Source organism: Alexandromys fortis, unplaced genomic scaffold (assembly GCF_014885135.2).
Source record: "Alexandromys fortis isolate MF-2015 unplaced genomic scaffold, M_Fortis_MF-2015_v1.1 scaffold_354, whole genome shotgun sequence".
In the NCBI taxonomy this organism is placed as follows: Eukaryota; Metazoa; Chordata; class Mammalia; order Rodentia; family Cricetidae; genus Alexandromys; species Alexandromys fortis.
In genome coordinates this window covers 180,187-202,147 of record NW_026068227.1, presented here as the reverse complement: position 1 = coordinate 202,147, position 21,961 = coordinate 180,187, and the positions used below count along the sequence as shown (strand labels likewise).

The following is a 21,961-nucleotide window of genomic DNA, read 5'->3' as shown; positions in this document are numbered from 1 at the left end:
CCCTCTCTCTCTGTCTCTCTCTCTCTCTCTCTCTCTCCTTCCTTCCTTCCTTCATTTATTCCTTCTGTGTTTTTTTTTAATTTGTTTTGTTTAAAAGAGACCGATTATGAAATTCAGAATGGCCTTGAATTCGCATAGGCTGGCCTGGATCCCACTCTGTAACCTAAGCTGGCCCGAACTCAACCATCCTGCCCTCAGTGCCTAGCTACTTGAATATAGACCCATAGCAACATGCCCAGAATTGCCTCATTTCTTAAATCACTGCCCAAGGATTGGAACACATTTTGTCAGAGTTTCTACAAAATGTTGGTCTCATTTTACTTTCCATTCATCATCCGTCTAAAACTCTGGGAAAAAAAAAAAAGTTCTTAACTGAAAGATCTTGACTTATGATATTGACTTATTCAAATGTTGACACTCTGGACTCAATAAAAAGGGTATAAGAGAAATATAAGTTATTTTATATTACAAAACCTAGGAAAAGTTCATCTGCACCTACCCATTATACACTTTGTAGATATCCGGAAGAATTCCATCAATTTCCACATCTGATCCAGGCCAGAAGTATGTGCCAGACCTGACCTGCTGATGATTCGCTGTGACCCAAATCTGGGGAAGAGAAGGGAAGGAAGTTAGGAGACAACGAAAACACCAGCCTCTGAAAAGACAGAGACCACTATCCCTGCATTCCTCTCTGAGGATGCAGTGTTCTCAAGGTCAGTGAGCTCCAGAAGTTAGATTCCAATAATCATGTATATATTATCAAACCATGGTAGATAACATTACTTCATAGTATTAAAAAAAACTTAGATGTTTGAGAAGCTGAAAATAAAAACTACAGTAGCTTGATCATTATGCACTGTGTACACACACCAAGTTATCACGCTCTACACCATAAGCATATGAAGGTAAATAATAATTAATAAAGACTATCATGCCAAACAATTAGTACTAAAAGAGAGAAGACTCAAGCTAGAAAAAAAAGACAGTATAATCCAAATCTATCTCTAAAGTATGCTGTTCTTAAACTGTGCAAACGTACATACACATGCGAGTGTCAACACTCACTTGCACTACAGAAGGATGGGCAGAGGCACAGGGAGATAAAACAGGCTGCCAAAATTCCTAGGGCATCAGTTTATTTTGCTGATTAAAATAAGTCAGAATAATAAACTATTTAAGTAGCCACAGCAAACAGCTTACCGGCTGTCCTTTGTACCACAAAGGGTTGAATTTCTCTTTACTTTTAAGTGAGAAAGAAGCATTCATTTGGGGGTCATACATCTTGTTGTCAATTATGCCGTGGGATTCTGGGTAAAGTCCCTAAGAAAAGATCAATTGAAGATGAGAGCTCACATTGCCAAACAAATTATTTCACTCTGATCTGAAGTTGACTTATTCTCTTGAACAATGCTTTAATTACATCCTTCTGGTATGAACACAGAAAGCTGAAATGTCCACTCACTGTGACGATGCTGTAATGATTGGGAAACGTTTTTGTAGGGTATACGGGCCTCATGTTTTTCGTGTATGTTCCACAGTTTTCTAGACAGAAAAAAACAGACACTGCTATTAGGCATATCATATAAAGTTATTACCCCAGGATGTAGGGCAAGCAGCCGGATCAAAATTCAGAACAAATGAAAAGTAACACAATTACTATAATGAATATATATATTTATTTCTTTCTCTTTCCTCTCTTCTATGTACCTAGGATGGCATCAAGCTTGGTGTATAGCAAAGGAGAATTTGAACTTCTGATCTTCCTGTCCCCAGCTTCTCGGTGCTAGGATGACAGTTGTCCACCACAATGCCAGGTTTATGCAGTATGGGGGATTGAACCCAGGGCTTCATGCATGCTGGACAAGAACACTATCAGCTGAGCCAATATCTCCAGACCTTATTTTATTTTTTGTCAGAAAAGCCGTAAAAAAAAGTGATTAGGCCAATTAGGCAACTAGCCTACATTTATCAATGGCATTAAGTTTTAGATAGCAGGATGCTTGCAAGGTCTTGATACTTAGTGATCAAATAGCTAAATTATAATAAATATAAGAAAAAGAGGCTCCAGTCTTAGCTAGATCTGCAAATGAAGACCCTAGGAAGAAACAGCACTGAGGTGACATTGTCTGAGACTATAACACATGAACCAGCCATCCAGGGATGAGCTTATTAGCTGCTCCAAAACCAAAAGGCATACGAGTTAAGGAGAGTTGACAAGTCTGACGCTGTTGATGGGATATTTTCCTAGGTTAGCCCTGGGTCTGTCTCTGTCTCTGTCTCTCTCTCACACACACATACACACACACACACACACACTGTCTACTCTTGTGGATGGGGCATACACTTACTGAGTCCAGTGTCTTTCAAAGGCAGTACCTAGAAATGTTCCCCAGATCAGTGTGTGTCTGCATATGCATGCCCTTCCTAAGGGCTCTGAGTCACCAACCTCAACCCCACCCCACCGCACACCCTCCCAGTTACTTGGTGCTGCACTGTGAGTTCTCTAAGCCTTGCTTCGGTTTAAAATGTCCACATATGTGCTGACAGCTCCTTAACTCTGTCCGGCACCATGGAGCCAAGTCTCCTCAGGAAGGGACAAAGGGCTGGCTAAAACCTCTGAAGGCCATAGGCCTGATTTCCGTCAAGTGTCTATCTAAAAAGGTTATCTTCCAGGTAGATATTAAAAACTTAAAATTTTAAATTACCACTGAATAATGATAGGCACATGCATTTACTGAGAGTACTTTTAATGTTTAAAAGAACATAATGCATTTGTCGAGGAGATACTTGAGAATTTCAGTAGAACACTACCAATAACGTCACATTTTTGCTTCTATTTCAGGCCTGTAGAACACTACAGCAACTGTTAAGCACTAACAACAAAGTCTAACAGCTATCACATCCACACATGCTCTTCCCTCTCTCAGTAATGACGCTGTAACTGACTAACAAGCAAATTTAAAGCTTTAGCTTCAATACGAAGAAAAAAAAACTATCTTATGTCATTGGCAATTTGGAGAATAACTTTTCAATGAAAACTTTAGTTGAGATAAAGAAATTGAAGGTGGCCATGGCTGTGCATGCCTGTAACCTTGGACTTGGGAGGTGAAAGCAGAAAGACGAGGAACTCAAGGCTATCTTTAGCTACACAGAAAATCTAAGCCTAGTCTAGGTTACATAAGACCTTGGCTCACAAAGAGAAGAGATGATATTGAACAGATATTCAGTGTGAGCCAAATGATATCAGAGGATAGCTGACTACTGCAGGAGTCTATGTGACTAGTAGATCCATTTTCAAATTGTTCAGTTTTCAAATCAATTTTAATGTCCAGGAAAGAAATAAACGTTTTCCCAAAGAATCCAAAATTCTCAAAAAGAATAGAAATGAGTAGCCACGCACAATGGTGAAGACACTAGGAAAACTGAGAAGTTGGAAGTGTTTTCCGGGCAGTTTTTAAGGATCTACAATATCAAGACCAGCGCTCTCCCAGGTTGACTGTGTGCAATGGAGAAGTGTTGGAAACCAGTGAGAGGCTTGCTCAGTACTTTTCCAAAAGAGGGCCCACCTCCCCCACCCATCTCCAAAATCGTGACCCTCCAGGACTCCACTGTGAAGTTACTCACTCAGCTTGCTAATAACAGGAAGAAGTCCACCCCAGGTGTGTAAATATTCAGCTCTGAATCCATCCAAGGAAAATAAGAGAGTAGGAGGTGAGTCAAACCTGGGAATGAGAAAAAGAAAGCTGTGGAAAGAGGCAAAATGAAGACATGTCTAATAAAGATGGCCTCTCCCTGGCTCTGCCGTAGAGAAGGCTTCTCACTGAGGTCAGTGTGCAACTGGGGTAGTCCAAAAAATCAGCTGGAAGACTAAAGAGAATGCCTTACATACATTTATATGTGAGTGCATATTTTATCATTGAGTAATTCACAGGCATGTATCATCAATGATACTTATAAAGAACCCATACCGTTTTGACCTACCACACAGAAACTTCAGCCATGGTTCCTGCCATTCTGAAGTTTGGTCACGTGCCATTGCCACATTGTATGATTTTCATACATTCTAAGAAAAAATTCTGGCAGATAGCCTTGCCTTCACTACATTTTCTCCTTTAATTATTTTTCTCAATGAACCTCTGCCTCCTCTTCATCAGTCATAAAACATACGTTAGACTTAGATTTCTGTTGCTGTCTTTTCACAAGCTGAAGATCAAACCCAGCTCCTCACTCGTGCTTGGCAAGTGCTCTCCCACTAAGCTGCATCCCTGGCCTTATTCAGTTTTTAGGTTCAATATATTTTAAAGAGGTAAGTCCATGGTGCAGAAGCTTGAGAGCCATTGTATTCATCTGTTTGAACAATGAAATGATTTACAGCTAGGAATGTTCAAACATGAGTTCACAGAGAGAGACACAGAAGGTGTGTGACACGGAAAGCCAAAGAGAGAGTAAAACACTACATGCAAAAGGTGTACTTGGCAAAACAGAATAGCTATGGATTCCCAAAAGAGTCATGGCTCAGAAATCGTGTTGCTTCAGGTTTGCGGGCAGATGGTAGGAAAGATGTGTGATTAGACAACAGTGAACACACTTCCCACAGACAGTTTCTCAGTGCTTTAGAACCTGAGAGAAAATGCATTTTTTTTTCTTGGCTTCTCAACCCTCCCATTTTCACCTCACACCCAGACCTAAGAGGGAGCACAGCAAAGGGCGAGCTCTGCTCTACGGCATCCAGTAACTACTCCTGAAAACATAGCTCTCCTGGGAGAGTGATTGCAGGTGACTATGTATCGTGTCAGCCAAAGCCCACAATTATGCCAATCAACAAGAAACATAAAAGCAGGTTAGTAGACCACCAGATAAATACACTGACATAAAAATCCCCCAACAGCTCTAAACAATGGCTGGAGTTGTGTTTTCCGCTAAAGGGCTTAAATTACATTTTCAAACAATGAGCAACGTTTAGAAAGAGAAGTATCAGCGAGTCTAAATTTTAGTACATTAAGAAAACAAAAAACAAACAACTTAGAGAGGAGTTTCCCCTTTAAAAAAAAATACTTGTGATGAGGAATTACTTAGATTGGGTTTAGCTTTTATTGTCATTACTACTGTTTCAAACTAAAAAATGTTGTATGATAAAATAAATTACATACATGAGCAAAATAAGCAAAAATATAGGTTTAATGTGTTTTAAAGTTTAGAAGACATTATTTTGTACTGGCAAAAAATATGTATTTCTTAACATAAATAGTTCAAAAAGAATAGAGATGAATTATAAAACTCATGGAACTTCCTCTCATAGATGTGTTATTTATTCAAAAATGTATGCAATTATGCCTGGCAGTGGAGGCAGAGGCAGGCGGTTCTCTGTGAATTCGAGGCCAGCCTGGTCTACAAGAGCTAGTTCCAGGACAGGAACCAAAAACAACGGAGAAACCCTGTCTCGAAAAATCAAAAAAAAAAAAAAAAAGTATGCAATTTTAAAACAACATTAAAAGAACTGCGATTTGCTACAAGTTCAACATGAAAATCCCCACAAAAAAAAAAAAGCCAAGATGTTTGCACCCAAAGCTTCCAAACACTACACCACTAGCAGTCAAGGGTGACAGAGAATATGTTGCTGGTATGTTTCTTTCTACCAGCTTCCAGTCAGGGTCAAACCACGGTCCTTTGCAGAACTATTAGCAAATACAAGGTCTGGGGAAAGCTAATGTTTTATCAGCCAGTGATTTATTGCTATTTTAATCTTAATTTAGAAAGAAAACAAGGCCCTTCTAAAAAAGGGAAAATAAGTGTATGTCTGAGAACACGATCTTACTCTGCTGGACACTGCGGCGTATCGATGTGTTCACATGCTTCTTCTACCCAACTTTTCTTCTCTGGAACATTTTCAAAAAAAAAATAAAACAAAAATTAGTGAGCACACTTGATAATGGCAGGAACGAAATGTTTATCAGACACAGCAACACAGAATCCCCAAAGCAAAACAAACAGACATCATGAGGCATGGGCAGTAGAGAAATAGCATGAATGCAGAGTGTCATTCTGTTTGCAAATAACAGTTCTCACCAGGGAGAAGCCAAAATGCATAACCTCAAGATTAAAATATACTACCCATCCCGCTGTCTCCAAATATTCTGCACCCATGGATCCAACCAACTGCAGGTTAAAAATATCTTTGAATTGCGTCTGAATTGAACATTCGTAGTTCATTTCCTAAACAGTGCCATATATACCAACTGTTTATATAGCACTTGCATTTGATTGGCACTGTATGTGATTAGACAGCATTTAAGGTATGGGTGATGATATGGACAGATTCTGTGCAAATGCTATGTTGTTTAATATAAAGGGACTGAGTGTCAGAGGACTGGAGCATGCTCACGGGTTCTTCAACTTAGATACAGGGACAACTAAGTCATTTTTGTGAGAACTGAGATGTTCTTTTCCTTTTCTAAGCGTTAATATTTTCAGGCAGAATTTATAACCTGTCCCAGCCACACTACAAAATTGGGACTTTGGTGTCTTAGTTCCCTCATATTTCAGGTTCAAGAAACCTTATAATTCATGAACAAAATATTATTCAAGATATTTGGACGCTGTGTGAAAACGTATTTCTGTGATTGTTGTAATAAAAAGCGGAAATGCCAATAGCTAGGCAGGAGGTAGAGGTGGGACTTTTGGAGACAGAGAGGACTCTGGGAAGAAGAAGACGGAGTCACCAGCCAGACACGGAGAAAACAGCAAGAGCAGATTAGAGACATGAGGTAATGAGCCACACAAGAGACTGTAGATCAAAATAGATGGGTTAATATTTTAAAAGCTAGTGGGACAAACCTAAGCTAAGACCATGCTTTCATAATTAAGAATAAGTCTCCATGTCATTATTTGGGAGTTGGTGGCACAGAAAAAGACTCGTTACAAAACATTATAGTACTGTCAGCATCCTTCAAAGTAATTTTCAATGTCTAAAGCCATCCCACCCTAAATACACATGATCTCATCAAATCAATTTTGCATCAGACTCTGCTCCCTTATTACAAGGAAACCTGGGACATAAAGGTCAGCCATATCTGGAAGAGGATCCTTACACAAGTACAGTATAAAGTATGAAGGTACTATCTAAATGGCATGTGGAGGGTGGCAGGAATAAAAAGTAGAATGGCTGCAGGTAAAATAGGTCAACCATGTAAAGACAGTAACTGTCATTAAACCAGATGACAATCATACATTCTTAATCCATATATATATTTGAACCATTCTGAAATAATAGCTTTTATAAGTCGTTTTCAGCAAATATAACCAGCCCATCAATACAACTGATACTGTAATGGAAAGAAATACTGCTGCTAGTATAAAAAACAGTGCCAATCAAAAGCCCCCATAAGCCCCTGGAAGATGCCAGGCTCCTGGAGAGCCAGCATGGGGAAGCCTGACCTTTGCACACAGAGCTGTAGTTGATGCAGCAGTCATTCTGAGCCTCGCAGTCGTCTGAACAAGAGCACACGAACCTGGACAATCTCTTCTCACCGCACCTGAATTTGTTGCAAGTCCATATGTGCACTAGAAACCAACACCAAAGGAATAAATACACTTGCAGTTCAAATTCAACGCATCCATAGGATCATCACGAATCATCAGGACAGGAGGCTGAGGGCCAAGGACATAGTTCATACCTAAGTCCCAAGATTCGGCCTCCGCTTAGCCACTCTGAACTAACACTGGCAAACATGCAGGCAGCCGCCATTATTATTTCACTGGAAACCCTAGATTACATCATTAATTGCACAAATATAAGAAAGCCTTGGTTGGCCTCATTAGTGATTGTCAGGGTTCTCAAAGTTTAATCTAAAACCATGCATGGCAATAAATAGCTCTAATCTAACCAGTACTCCCCACAGAAGGTGAATGCCAAGTTGGAGGCCACCCAGGGCTATAGAGTATAGAGCAAGTCTCCATGTCATTATTTTGGAGCTGGTGTTACAGAGAAAGACTGTTTACAAAGCATTATAGTACTGTTGGCATCCTTCAAAGTAATTTTCAACGTCTACAGCCATTCAATATGTGTGTGTGTGTGTAATTTGATCTCTTTCTTATCTCAAATTTTCCTGTTTAGATGGTTTTATTTTAATATGGTCAGTGAATAGCCAAGATTTCTTTCTTTAATAGGCTCCTAATGAAAATATTCATATATTTTAAAGTATCCTTTAAGGACTTAGTTTAAATGTAAATTGAGCCTCAAAGTTTTTAGCATCCATGAAAAACAGATACAATTTTGTTATTCATAAAACATAAAACAAAGATGAATTAAATGAAGATTTCCCTTTAAGTGTTGAAATGGAAAGTCTGCAATAGAAAATATGTAATTAAAAATCAGAAAAACAAAACAAAAAAACATGAAGCTGGGCATGGGGAAGCATGACTCTGAGCACTGTACTCAAGAAGAAAAGGTAAATGGATCTCTGTGAGTTCAAGTGCAGCCTGGTTTACATAACAAGCTCCAGGTCAACCAGGACTACAAAGTAAGACCTTATCTCAAAAAATACATGAAGGATGGATGGGTGGATTGAGGGAAGGAGGGGGAGAAAGAGAAAGAGAGAGAGAGAGAGAGAGAGAGAGAGAGAGAGAGAGAGAGAGAGAGAGAGAGGAGACAGACAGACAGATAAAATTTATGTCTAGAAAAGAAAAAGAACACTGCTAGTCAAATAAAAGACCTGGAAGATGCTTAGCTCTCCTGTGGTCTTTCCCTGGTGCCTGTGACCCTCCCTTTCCCCGCCTTGCCCCACTCACTTGGGTCCACACAGGTTTCCTGGTAATCCAGACAGCAGTTCCCAAGGCTGACGCAGGCGCTGTCACAGCGACAGTTGCTGAATGTCCTCTCATAGCAGCGGCCTTTGCAGCTTTTCACTGAAAATTATGCGTAAGTTAGAGGCTGCCAATCACAGAATTCCAAAGCATGCACCAGCTAAGGCACCCCTGAGTCAAGATGCCCCCATGGAGAGTAACTCATTTCTGTCGCTTGGAAACCAGGCAATTTTACAAAGAGAAACAATGAGTCCTAGAGTGAGGAGGGAGCTTTCCTGGCACAGTCAGGAAGGGAGGGGCCAGCACAGTAACAGCTGTTACTTCATAGGCATCTGGCAACTGCTAAAACAGAATCCACTATCTTGAGCGCAGATTAAAATTGCTATTGTTTCTTTTTTCAATTTCTTTGATGTGAAGTGGAACGACTTCATTTCATGCAAGGCTACATAGGTGAACATGGAAACCTCGGTTTTCCCTTGTATTAAGCGTGTGTATATTTGCTCTAGCTAGACCGGTAAGATTGGCGTACTTCAAACAATCACTAAACATTTGAGAAGAGTAATATTATAATAACGTGGTAGTTGAACAGGACATAAATGTATTCAATTTTGAAAACTGAATCGCCAAGGAAACCATGTGGGGGTATAGAAGGAGACACTATAGAATCAAAAGAATGACCACTGAGGTTGCCTGTGGTTCGCTCTGTCTACATGGGGAGTTTTTGATGCTGATCTTGACACCAGGAAACACAACTAAAGTGGATGATTTCATTTCTACTTTGAAACTAGCAACGGCAGAAACATATAAAATCTTCTGAGATTCTGGTCACCTAGGGATGCTAACTGGTCTCCTAGTAACCTCCAGAGTTGCTTTAGCAATCAACTCCTTGGGGCTTGAAGCACGTGATCCCAGTCATTCCTTGGAAAGCTAGAGAGAGAAGACCACAGGCACTGTATGGAAGCCTCTGCTCAGGTCTTCGCGGTTTTGGTGTTTTGGTGGTGTTATTCTGTGGATGGGGGGGGGGGTGGTTGTTTTGGTCACAGACCTTAGTACACGTTTTAATATAAAATGTTTTAACCAAAAAACTTTTTAAGGCTAAAATAAGATAGGACTTCAGGAAAAATGGTTAAACCAACATCAAATCTATCATCAAATTCTCAACATCTGTATATATACACAGGACACGGAGATGACAGCTGTCTTAGTCACAGTGTTATGCTTGAATACACAAACACGTGTATACACACATGCACGTATACACTCAGATGTAAGTGTACACACACACACACAGATATACAAAGATGTGTGTGCACGCACCCACACACACAAGCACCCGGCCTACAGACACACCATACCCCCACAGTATTAATTACCTTCTTTAGAACAGCTTGGTTTCAATCCAAATATACAACCAAGAATTGTTGTTAGCACACATACTGACAAGACCTGTAAGGAGAGAAAAAAAACTATCAGATCCTTTCCAAATTCTTTCATTTCCCCATAATTTCATTCTTTTTAGTGATTCTGACTTTGCTAGTGCAGGTATTTCCAGAGGTAGCAGCTGGTCACAGAGACGGATTCATTTTATGAACATTTCAAACCATACACTAGTGGTTTATGTACTATTTGGAGAGTGTGATAAATGTCGGTGATAAACTGACTTAAATACCCGCAAATTTCTAAGTCATCCAAAATTAAGGTAAGAAGGAAAACACTTGGCTAATACAAAGGGAGAAAAATCATTCAAAGCACCCTGGAATGTCATCTTACAGGCATTCCAGGAAAACATTCACCAAGGAAGGACTGTGTGCAAAAGTGCTTTGTACCAGAGAAAAGAATGAGAGCTACCTCTGAGCTTGCATATGTGGAAGAGAAGGTGAAGACAAATGGCTCATCTTCCGGAGGTTCTGTGAGCCTTATGCAAGGTTCTGCAGTTGTTTACTGGAGGAGAAAGGTTGGGGTGGTTGGAATGGGAGGGATCGGAGGAGGTTCACGGGGAAAGCCTTTGGCTGGGTTGCGAAATGGTATGATCCTGACAATCAATGTTGAAGAAAAGGAAGAGAGTTAGAGCAGGGAAATGTCCGGAAAGACAGCATCAGGCAAAACTCCAAGGGAGGAAGGCACAGTCAAAGTGCTAGATGGAGGACCAGCAGCATATTTGAACTAAAACAAAACACCACAGCAAATCCAAAAGGCAACAGATCCCGGATGGAGGTGCACACAGAGGTGTAGTGTTGCTGAATGGGAGCCAGGATAAAAGGGGGAATGAAGAGGGAGGCAGGATGGTGAACGTAAGGTCTCTATCGACTCATTGTGTTTTCAAGTATGCCAAGTAATGCCATGAGCCAGTCTCTACACAAAATACTAAATATTCATAAAGGGGAACACACCAAATAAAGGGGAATGCAAATAAAGTAATCCCACACTAGCTCCGAATAGGGTAGAATAAGGGGTTCTTTATTAATGGGGACTTACAAATCACAATGGGTAACAGGAATGGAATCCAGCATCTGGGTGTGAAAGTGAGGAGGTGTGGGGAAGAGCTGGTCGACCTTCACCTTTTTGGTACCCAAGGCCACACCCAACCTGGTCTAGCCTCTCAAAGGCCATTGGCTGAAGGAGGTTCCCCATTACATTTATACACAACTTGTGCTTCTGACATGCCTACCTAGTGACTACAGACACTTAAGAGGAAGTATACAGGCACTGAAAGAAGAGAGCAGTCTATCTTACTGCAAAGAAAAAGGCAAAGGTGAGGTTTAAAACACAGCAGCAACTAAATTTAGTCGGGGTTTATCAAACCAAATATGCCTAAGTATACACACAGTAGTCTCCCTGCATCTATGCCTTCGCTTTCCATTTTGAGTTATCCACAGTTAGTTGTTCATCGTCAGAAAATAGTAAGCAGAAAATGGCAAAAATAAGAGCTCATACTTTTTAAACTGTACACTGTTCTGAGTAATTATGGAATGTGTCACTGTGCTCTCTCATCCCGGACATACATCACTTTTGTATGTACCTATGAAGAATACTCTACCTGTCAGCTTAAGAGCAGTCATGGCCTTTCAGGCTCCCTGACATAGTACTGTAGCACTAGCATTCCAGGAACCCTTGACCACAGCCTCACACTGTGTCCCTATAGCTCTACCATTCACCTCACTGCATCTCACCGCAAGAAAGGGGAGTAGACTCCAAGTAAGTATTTTGAGAGCGATCACATAACTTTTATGATATTATATTGTTATGACTGTTTTATTTTATTATTTTTGATGTTATTTTATCAGTTTTGATGTAAGTATGTGCCTACTTTTTAAATTAGATTTTAATAGGTAGATAGATCAAGGAAAGAGAAGTATACACACACATATATGCAAGAGAAAGCAACCAGGACTATCTTCAGGTTCAGATATCCACTGGGGGTCTTGTATACATTTTGTACAAAGGGAAACTATCAGCATGCCCATAAAGATGGGGAATTACCAGATGATGATATGAATGGCAAGTAACTAAGGACAAATGGATGCAGCGAAGTATCAGAAATGAGAACTAATAGAATTCTCTGGGACTCCTAACAGACACAGAAACATATGATTCAACAGAAAAGCAATTACATATATCTATTCAAAACATCAAATTTTCTTTCGCTATGAACTATGCATATAAATAGAGATGAAGCCAGTAGAAGTAATCTATATTTCACACTGCAGTTTCAAACACTAAAACAATAGGAAATTGAAGTTTGTTTTGTAGGATCTGTCTAGAACAGTTTGAACAGTACCTATGGATGTATTTTCCTCTCATCTAAGGCATAACTTACAATACAAAATACAGGTCTTTTCTTTGCTGTGAAGGGTCAAGTTCAGGTTGCCATCCTATTGCAACCTTTGCACTCTGAGGTTACTGTCGCTTCCCCATTCTTATTGCCACAGACACTCTCCTCGCAGGCATCCACAAAGCAGCCTTCACTCGATTCCTCTGGCCTCCTGTCTTTATGCACTAAACCGTGCTAATGGCAATACTCCCATAGAATGCCGTGTCTTCCAAAACTCCACTCACAATTTGTTTGAATTCCAACTCCAGCATTACCACTTTTCTGCTCATTTGGGCATTTCACTTTCGCTCTTTTGTCCATCAGCTGCCTCTTCAGTTATCCACTGTTATAAAATGTCGTGGAGGCATAGCCCTGGTCTGCAGGGTAGCGGAACGAATACACGTTGCTGTCTGTGCATGAGCTGCCTGAGAGATGCCTGTCAACCAAGCACTGACAGACTCTGAAATCCACGATAGGACCGGCTACTGGTGATATGCACCTGCTAGTTACACAGCAATTTATGTGCTGCTACAAAGTTTGTATCTCATGCAATTACTCATGGTTCCTATACCTAAAGTTCTAACCATGTTATTGAGAAGCTGCTGTTGTTTAATTAAACAGTGGCAAGTGAGATTGTACTTCTCTGAGAACCAGGAAAAGCAGCATAGCCTATACACAGTGTCAGACAAGCAACAATTATCTAAGCACAGTTACTTCAAAACTGTTTGAACTCAAGAAACAAAACACAGAAACTGGTTTTTAAAAGTCATGGTTTTTTTTTTCTCTACTCTGGAGCATCTTGAGGAGTTAGTCTCAGAAACAGGCATGGCAGAAGTCTGAGCAAAATAAACAAAGGGAAAATACTCGCACATGCACAAGAGCCTGAACTACAGAAAGGTGGAGGCAGTTCAATTCTTGGTCAAACAAGGAGCACCATTGGGAGTGGGGAAGTCACAGCAAGACTCTTCTGTCACAGAAGGACCACACCATGGGAAGGGTGACAGCAAAGGCAGAGATGATGTAGACTAAGTCATCAGGGACGAAAAGGCAGAGCCCCGCAGGCTCTGGCAACCCAGCTTGACCTATCTGTCTTGCAAATGGACGTAAATGGCATGAGAATCTAGGAAGGGGGCAGGCAGCCTGAATGAACGCTTGGCACAGCCTGGGAATGAGAAAAGAGGAATCAACAAAGCAGAAAAGCAGACTGGGGAGTTAAAGTGTGGGCGGAATGGCTAAATAGGATCAAGTAGACATGGGTATTTGTGTGGGAGAAATGGAAGGGAAAGAACAGGATGGAAAGAGTTGATAGTGAGCAAGCATTTAAATTGTGCCCTTTAACCATGTAAGGGGGGAGCATGGTACATGCAGCTCCCTGTCCTCTTGTTAATTAGCAGAAGGCACGTGCTTCTGTTTTCATAATTACTTCTTCGCTGGAAAAAAATAAGTTGCATGTATTTATATTTTATAACAAGATAACATGTAGCACAGAATCAAAGCATAAATACAACAACAACAACAACAAAATCCTTCATGTATCCTTATTGCTGCAAAGAATGATAGGAAGGGAGGGAGGGAGGGAGGGAGGGAGGGAGGAAGGAAGGAAGGAAGGAAGGAAGGAAGGAAGGAAGGAAGGAAGGAGAGAGTAGCTAGCCATAAGCTTGGATTAGTTGTCTCTACTTACCTGGTTTTTGTGATTCAAAGAAAGAGACAGAGAGGGGGAGGGAGGGAGGGAGGGAGGGAGGGAGGGAGGAAGGAAGGAAAGGAGGAAGGGAGGAAGAAATTTGCAGCATCTATTACTCTATTAAACATACCCAGTTGAAATAATTTTACTAGTTAATCTCCCTGGGACATTCCCTATAAATTCTGACTCAGTTTGGTTTTCCTTCACAAAGTAGTTTAATGTGATGTCAAAGTCCACCAAGCATTAATTTTGAATATTTTTATTACGTGTATGAAATCTATCACCTGCATGTATGCATGTGCACCACATGCATGTCTGGCGCCCACAGAGGCCAGAAAAGAATACCAGATCCCCAGAACTGGAGTTTCAGATGGTTGTGAGGCACTATGTGGGTGTTGGAAACTGAAGCCAAGTCCTGTGCAAGAGAAATGTGAATTCTAACGATTCAGCCACCTCTTTCAACCCCTTACCAAGATTTATTTAACTCTGAAACAATTTAGACACTTTTGTTTGTTTGTTTGGTTGGTTGGTTGTTTGTTTGGTTGGTTGGTTGGTTTGGTTTGGTTTGGTTCTATTTGGTTTGGTTTGGTATGTTTTTTTGAGACAGGGTTTCTCTGTGTAACAATGCTGGCTGTCCTGGAACTAGCTCCTGTAGACCAGGCTGACCTGGAACTCACAGAGATCCGCCTGCCTCTGACTCCCGAGTGCTGGGATTAAAGGCGTGTGCCACCAACACCAGGCAAATTGAGACACTTTTATAGTTTGATATTTTCTTGAGAATTATAGAAAAAAAACAGTATTATCCTGGAAAGCTGAGACACATGAAGCAAAAGCACAGTTGTTGAAATCCTTTGCCTCTGTGTTAAGAATATTTATTTTTTAGTTCCCTCCTTGTTTGGTCAGGGTCTTTAACTAAATCATGATGTTTTTCCTCGACATTAAGTGAGACAAAAGATATGGACATTTTCCAAACCTCGTTTTTCTCACGGATTCCTTCAAACACACTATCATTAATTTTATATTACATTTATCTATTATTTAGTGGTGTGTGTGCATAAGTGCATGCATGTGCGCATGTGTGCACAAGGGGATCAGTCCTCAGCTTCCACATTTGGGTCCTGAGGCCCGACCTCGCGTCATTAAGCTAGGCAGCAAGGACCTGTACCCACTGTGCCATATTACCAGCTCCACATTAGTGTTATTTAATTTGGGGTACCCTTGCTTTATCGAGTATTCACCGAAATGTAAATGTCCCCCTGTATGCATTCCTTGCACTCATAGCCAGAGAGGCCATGAAAGCAACTCTGAACCTATGAAGAAACAAAATGTGGGGTTGTGGAAATGAAAATAAATGAAGGCAACAGAATTTGACAAGAGATGCAGGAGAAAAACGTAAAAGATGCTGAGATACTGGCAGCAGCTGGGAGAATCTAAAAGGAGAGATGACAGAAGGCTACGCAAAGATGCTTGCAGGGAAAAAGTCATTTCCTTCTCTGTCAGTAAAGAAATGCTCAACTGTCTTCTGTGTGTGATGAAATTAGGTCTAGAGGAGAAGCACAAAAACTAAACAAACAGAAGACATTGTACTGAAATCCTTAATCTCAGGGCATGTGACCTATGAAAACATCTCTGGAATAAGTCTTACATTAATGAGAAAAACATGAATCTGCAAGAAGCAACCTGGCAGTGAACCAATAAAATCACAGTACATGCTAGGGTGTTTTCGGCAGCCCCATGCAGGTATAGCAGGGAACAAGGAATCTGAAAAAATAACCACAATAACAGCTGTCATTTCTACGGCACATCCTATGTCTTCTAGAGTTTTATATTAAGTCACCTAATCCTCACAAGAGCTGTCTCAAAGCAATTATAATGATTGCACCAGTTTAAGGAAACTAAACTACGGAGAAGTGAGTAATTTGCCAAGGATCATGGAGTTAATTGCAAAAATGGCAAGACCAAAACCCAGCAAGGAGTAGGGCAGGCACAGGGGTTATGAAAGAGACCTGGAATGTGGAGAGATCTTGAAGCCTTTAACTATAGAAGTAAGCATAGATGGACTATTCTAGAAGCTTCTAGAAAAACCTTTTTTGGCAGGCTATGGTAATAGTCCACATGGTAAACTAGATCTTGGCTTGGCTGCTTCCTTTGGAAGTGAGCTGCTCTTTGCTCCTCTGAACCAGAGTCTCCTCTTAGGTTACAAGAGCCCAGACCACAGACATGAGTAAGTTTATTTACCTGTCTCTGACTGACTGTGAGCTTCAGGCTGCTATAGACGTATTTATTTATTTCTGTACTTTCCACATCTAACAAGGCGCCTTGCATATATTAGTCCTTCAACAAATAAACTTTGAGTCAAAAACTGGCAAGCAGCAATTGAACTGAAACATAATTTTTGGAAAGAAGCAGAAATCCCCCATTTTTTTCTTCATTTGACTCTTGACCCTGTTGGTCCATTTGTTAAGTGTGTTTATGCCTGATTTTTATAAAAAATACCAACAATAAATACAAATAAAAGCATTCAGGAAACAGCCTACTGCTGTATTTAGAATTCCAATGTGATAGTTGAAAAAAAAATGCTGATATTTTATGAAGATGGATTAAGAGACCGCATTGACAACCAGACCTCTAACTTTTGGCCAAGCTGCCTGCTTTCCGGAGAGAGAAACTAAAAAATGGAACAAAACAAACCACAACTCTGTGAGAACTCAGGCCTCAGAAGCATGTTAGTTTTCTGGGGACTTTCTCCACTGTGGAGAGAAAGCAGACTGAAGCAAACCCAACTTCTATGAGACATACAAAGACAGACTCAAACTCAACATTTTGTTGAAGAGCATCTGCGTACTATGAAATGCAAAGCATATATGTATTCTAATCTCCTTCTGAAGTCCCTGAGTCTAGCTAGGCAGGTGTTGAGGAGCATTTGACTTACATGTTGATGCCCCCAACTACTGTGGTAAAGGTACTCAGGTTACTGGAAATGGGTGAAGGGTATGCACACCTGAATAGGCACACCTCACAGGCACACCTCACACCTGGTAGGCATCCCCATCCAATACTGACACTGAAGAGCACACATCTGCCTGGCAACAGTGGCAGCAGCTGCAGACATGAGTGCGCAGAGCCTATTTGCTTAGTCAGCACTCCTCAAGCCCTTCCTGAGCAACGCGTGGTGTTAGCAATAGACCAGGGACCAAAACCAAGGCATGGCCCTCGTGTGACTGATATTATGACAACCTCTAGGAAACCACCAGCCAAGAGGCCTGAGAATGTTTCAGAGTCTTACTCTGGTTTTTGCTAGATTTCATTTTCTCTGTCTATGAGCGGACCAAGCCCTGAACAGAAAGCAGAAGAAGTTCCCAGGCAGATGCCTGGGGCTAGCTGTACATCCGAGACCCCACTGGGAACATCTGTGGTGCTGAGAGAACCAGGTAGATCAATATACCATACCATCACAAACATTAAACCAGGTGGATTTGGGTGACGCCCTTTCTAGCTCCTGTATTAAAATAAATGAACAAATAAAAAGCCACGCACCTTTTAACAGAACAAATGAGATGAGAAAGGAGATGGAAAAATTTCGCAATTAAAGCACAAAAGAATTCTCAAGCAGAAATACTTTAAATTGTTCTTGAAACTTTTTCAAAGAGGAAAGAAACATAGTAGTGAATATCTTTAACTTTGCTGAGACAAAACCTCACAAGTGAGACAAGGAAACAAGGCCTGGAAGATAATGGAAATCTGACCACAGAAAATCCAGGGCACCCCACCCCGGACTGACTAAACACAGCCCAGAGATGGCTGGACTAGCCTCTCAGGCAGAGGAGCCTATCAGATCCCTCTATAAACTAAAATGAAGAACCAAAGGAGGTTTTTGGTATTTTGAATACTTCAGTCAACACCTACTCCATTATGTCTCTGCTTTGTGAGAAACTATTGTGGTAAATAATCCCCTAGAGAAAGGATTCAAAGCTTCTTCTCGGAAACCAGAGGGGTGGCAAATTAGAATTTTAAAAGGGCTTGAGAAGGACAGGTTAAAATAAAATATTAAATGTAAAGCCTGGTCTAAACAAAATAAAGACATAACACAAATTAAATTATAAGGCAATTCTGCAAATTACAACCAACCTCAGTTAACAGAGCTCAGAATGGTGAGCCATCACAACGGGCACTGCTAACTTCAAACCTCCAATCTGAACTAAAATATGAACTATATTTAGGATATGATAATCCTGAGCACATTTCACCCTCTGGCATCCTTCCCCTGGTAAAATAAATGCAGGGCTATCTATGAATCTACAACTTAATCTCTTACATCTTGTAAAGAAGATTCTTTGAACACGGGCCACTGGAATAAACTATGAGGCTTTAAGCACCAGCGCTGGCATGGAAGAGAAAGGTCAGGAACTCACCTTTTCCATGTCCTTCCAATGTGAGACCTATCAGGGAGATCTGCAGAGAACCGATTTATCTAGGGTAGTGCTCTCCTCTCGTGCTCACTCATTCGTGTTTAATTGGTACCAAGCATCCTCCAAGAAAAGAATAAATGGTATCTACAGTCCTGCCACAGTGAGCAAAGAACTCCTCCAGTAGCTCACGGTGTGCCCCCACAGACCATTTCTCTCTGAAGTTAAAGGCCAAAGAAGAAATGCCCATCTGATAGTGTAAAGTAATGGCTCTGCTCGTGTTTGATGTCAACCTCCCACCATGACTTGTATGCCTTCACTGAAGCTCCAGGCACAAGCTTCACAACGGCATGTCAGATGCACACAACCACTCAAAAGCAAAGTAGAACCAATGTTCAAAGGGCTAGAAGTCACGCCATGGCTGTAGCCTCCCACAAGAGAACTCCAGCTTAAACCCACAAGGAGTGGTTGCCCAGGAGCGATCATTAAATATCACCAGTGTGTTTGTTCTTGCTCTGATTGTTTGACTGCCTTTTGTCTTCAATAGATCATTCATTTGTGCTTCTGAAAAAGGGTAACCCACTTACAAAAGAGAGACACAGAGAGAGGTCTGGGGCTGGCAAGATGGCTCAGCAGGTAAAGGCACCGAGCTTGGTAACCTAAATTCAGTTCTCAGGACCCACATAGTAGATAGAGAGCACTGCCACTCACAAGGTGTGCTCTGACTTCCACGCGCAAGCTGCAGCATGATAGTGTGCCCTACACACAAATAAATAAACAAATGTAGCATGTTTCAACACAGTGACCTTGAAAAGAAGTGCCCAGTAGAAGGAATGCCCTAGAAACACCAAAATGGCAGATGGAGAAAACACATAAAGGAAGAAAACAAGAGGCTATAGAGATGGCTCGGTGACTGAAGACCCTGGCCTGGACCTAAGTTCACAGAGAAATCACGTGACCCACTCTTGCCTGAGAGTCGACGATAAGATACCACCCCTTCATTCCTACCCTGAAGGGAGGGCTGCTCTCAAAGAGGCCGGAAGTTCTGTTACACACAAGCCTTGCTGGGTGTCTGCATTCAGTGGACAGCAGTAGATGGTCCCACACGAGCAGCTCATAACTGCCTGTAACTTCAGCTCCAGGAGATCCAACGCCTTTCTCTGACCTCCACAGGAACTACATGTACATGCTAACATGCATAGACATTAAAAATAAAGGTAAAAATTTCATAGTTTTCGAAGATATAAGATGAAATTGCTAGAATGAAAGACGGCCAAAGAGTTTTAAATTGGGGTGGCAGGGCCGTATACAGCTTTACGAACATGACAACAAAACCCAGAAATGGAAAGCAATCATTTTCATTTAAAGTCAAAATGTGGACCAGTGAGATGGCTCGGTGGGAAAGGAGTTTGCCTCCAAGTCTGAGAACTTCAGTTTAACGCCTCAGATCCATATGGTAGAAGGAGAACTGACTCCCGGAAATTGTCCCCCATCCCATATACATATGCAAATAAAGAGACACAACTTTTTAAAGTCAAAAACTATAAATCAATGAGATTTACAAGTGCCAAAAAGATTCGTAATGTAATTGTCAACAAAGATGAACAATAGGCGTTTCATGCTGTCTTCACAAATGCTTAAAGTCCTTCGAGGATGATTTAATTGAATCAAAATTCAAAATGGGACACCTTTTACCCCTGCTATTTCAGTCCTGTTAATTCCTTCATAGAACCACTAAGATAACCACATAAAGATATGCACATAAAGACATTTATTGGAGCATTGTGATAACACAAAAACCTGCCAACAACGGAATACATGTGATATTAAGTGTATTTATATCCTTACTTATTTTGGCTTTTGTTCATTATTCCTGCCTTACAAGACCTTAGAAACTAAAATGTCTCTTCCCCAGAGCAGGTCACTGAAACACTAATCTTTCTGTCTGGTAATTAGCCATAAAGAAATCATATGACCTACCCTTGCCTGATAGTAGACGATAAGACACTCCTTCATTCCTACCCTGGAGGAGGGAAATTTCATTCCTACCGAGAACGGAGGACCTACAAGACGTGCACGCCTTGTTGGGTGTCCACATTCAGTGTAGATGCTTTCCTTTCTGTCAGAGTTCAACATAGCTATCCATACTTCAATCATACATGAAGTGAAGTCTCCATTAAAAACATCTGTAAAAATTAAAAAAAAAAAAAAAAGTCCAGGGAGCTTGAGCTTCCAGACAGCTGAACACGCAGAGGTTTCTGGTGAAAGAGGAACAGAATGCACGGACTCCTCATCCTCTTCTCACACACCTCGACTCACAGGTCTCCTCATACACATCCTTTTGCCATATTCTTTATAACAACCATAACTGTGTTTCTTTGAGATATGCGAGCCCTAGAAGCAAATCATTGGAAGACCAGGAGATTGGGAGTGGCTTAACTCACAGCCAGAGTTACAGGGCAAAAACAACTGGAGGCTTACAACAAGCAGGCAAACTGGAAGGAGAGGTAACTTTGGAGATTTAGGCCCCATGCTCACCATTCTGATGCCATCTCCAGGTAGACAAAGTTAGAGGTAGCTCAGCTGGACATCTGCAACTGCAGAAGGCCTGGCATGCTTGCAAGACCAGAGAAGTCCTCAGCTCTCACAGCTGTGGAGCCACAGAAGCTTTCTGTATTGATTGTTGTGGTGTGAGAAGGGAGAGGAAAGATGCTTGTTTTCATCCAATGGAAGTGGGAATAAAGACATCAAGGGAAATTCTCATGATATGAAATACCAGCTAACCATTTTGAATTATGGTTACATGCCATTAAAGCCCCTCCACACACACACCAAGGGTGGTGACATATGCCTTAATCCTAGCACTTCATTCCGGAGGTAGAAACAGGCAGCTCTCTGTGAGATCAAGGCCAGCCTCATCTACAAAGTGAGTTCCAGGGCAGCCAATAATACACAGAGAAACCCTGTCTCCAAAAACCAAAAAGAAAGAAAGGAAGGTAGGAAGGAAGAGAGGGAGGGAGGGAGGGAGGGAGGGAGGGAGGGAGGGAGGGAGGGAGGGAGGGAGCCAGCCTCCATCCCCCATGTAAATTCTTCTGCAGACTAAAGCAGTTCTTCTCCTAACAGCAGCCTCACTGGGAGACTCTAACACTTCAGGAAAGAGGAAAGAGGATATGCCCAGTCAACCCCTAGGTCCTCTATGTCTGGACACTGTAACATTGGTTTTATCTGACTGCTGCAGCAGAGATCAAAAATGCATCT

At 41.3% G+C, this 21,961-nt stretch overlaps 1 protein-coding gene across 2 annotated transcripts in view; it reads right to left on the bottom strand.

Annotated features, from left to right (window-relative positions):
- The window catches only part of Enpp1 (ectonucleotide pyrophosphatase/phosphodiesterase 1), a 64,275-nt gene that overhangs the window by 26,923 nt on the left and 15,391 nt on the right, over positions 1-21,961 (bottom strand). Inside the window, exons 2-9 of one of the 2 annotated variants that reach the window (XM_050130777.1) lie at positions 10,179-10,251; positions 8,791-8,907; positions 7,438-7,563; positions 5,819-5,879; positions 3,628-3,725; positions 1,466-1,545; positions 1,204-1,323; positions 500-609 (exon numbers count right to left, since the gene is read on the bottom strand). In XM_050130777.1, the coding sequence (XP_049986734.1) occupies positions 500-609; positions 1,204-1,323; positions 1,466-1,545; positions 3,628-3,725; positions 5,819-5,879; positions 7,438-7,563; positions 8,791-8,907; positions 10,179-10,251 (785 nt within the window). Of the gene's footprint in view, positions 1-499; positions 610-1,203; positions 1,324-1,465; positions 1,546-3,627; positions 3,726-5,818; positions 5,880-7,437; positions 7,564-8,790; positions 8,908-10,178; positions 10,252-21,961 lie in introns of those variants that run through there. The other variant, XM_050130778.1, reaches the window with a different exon arrangement.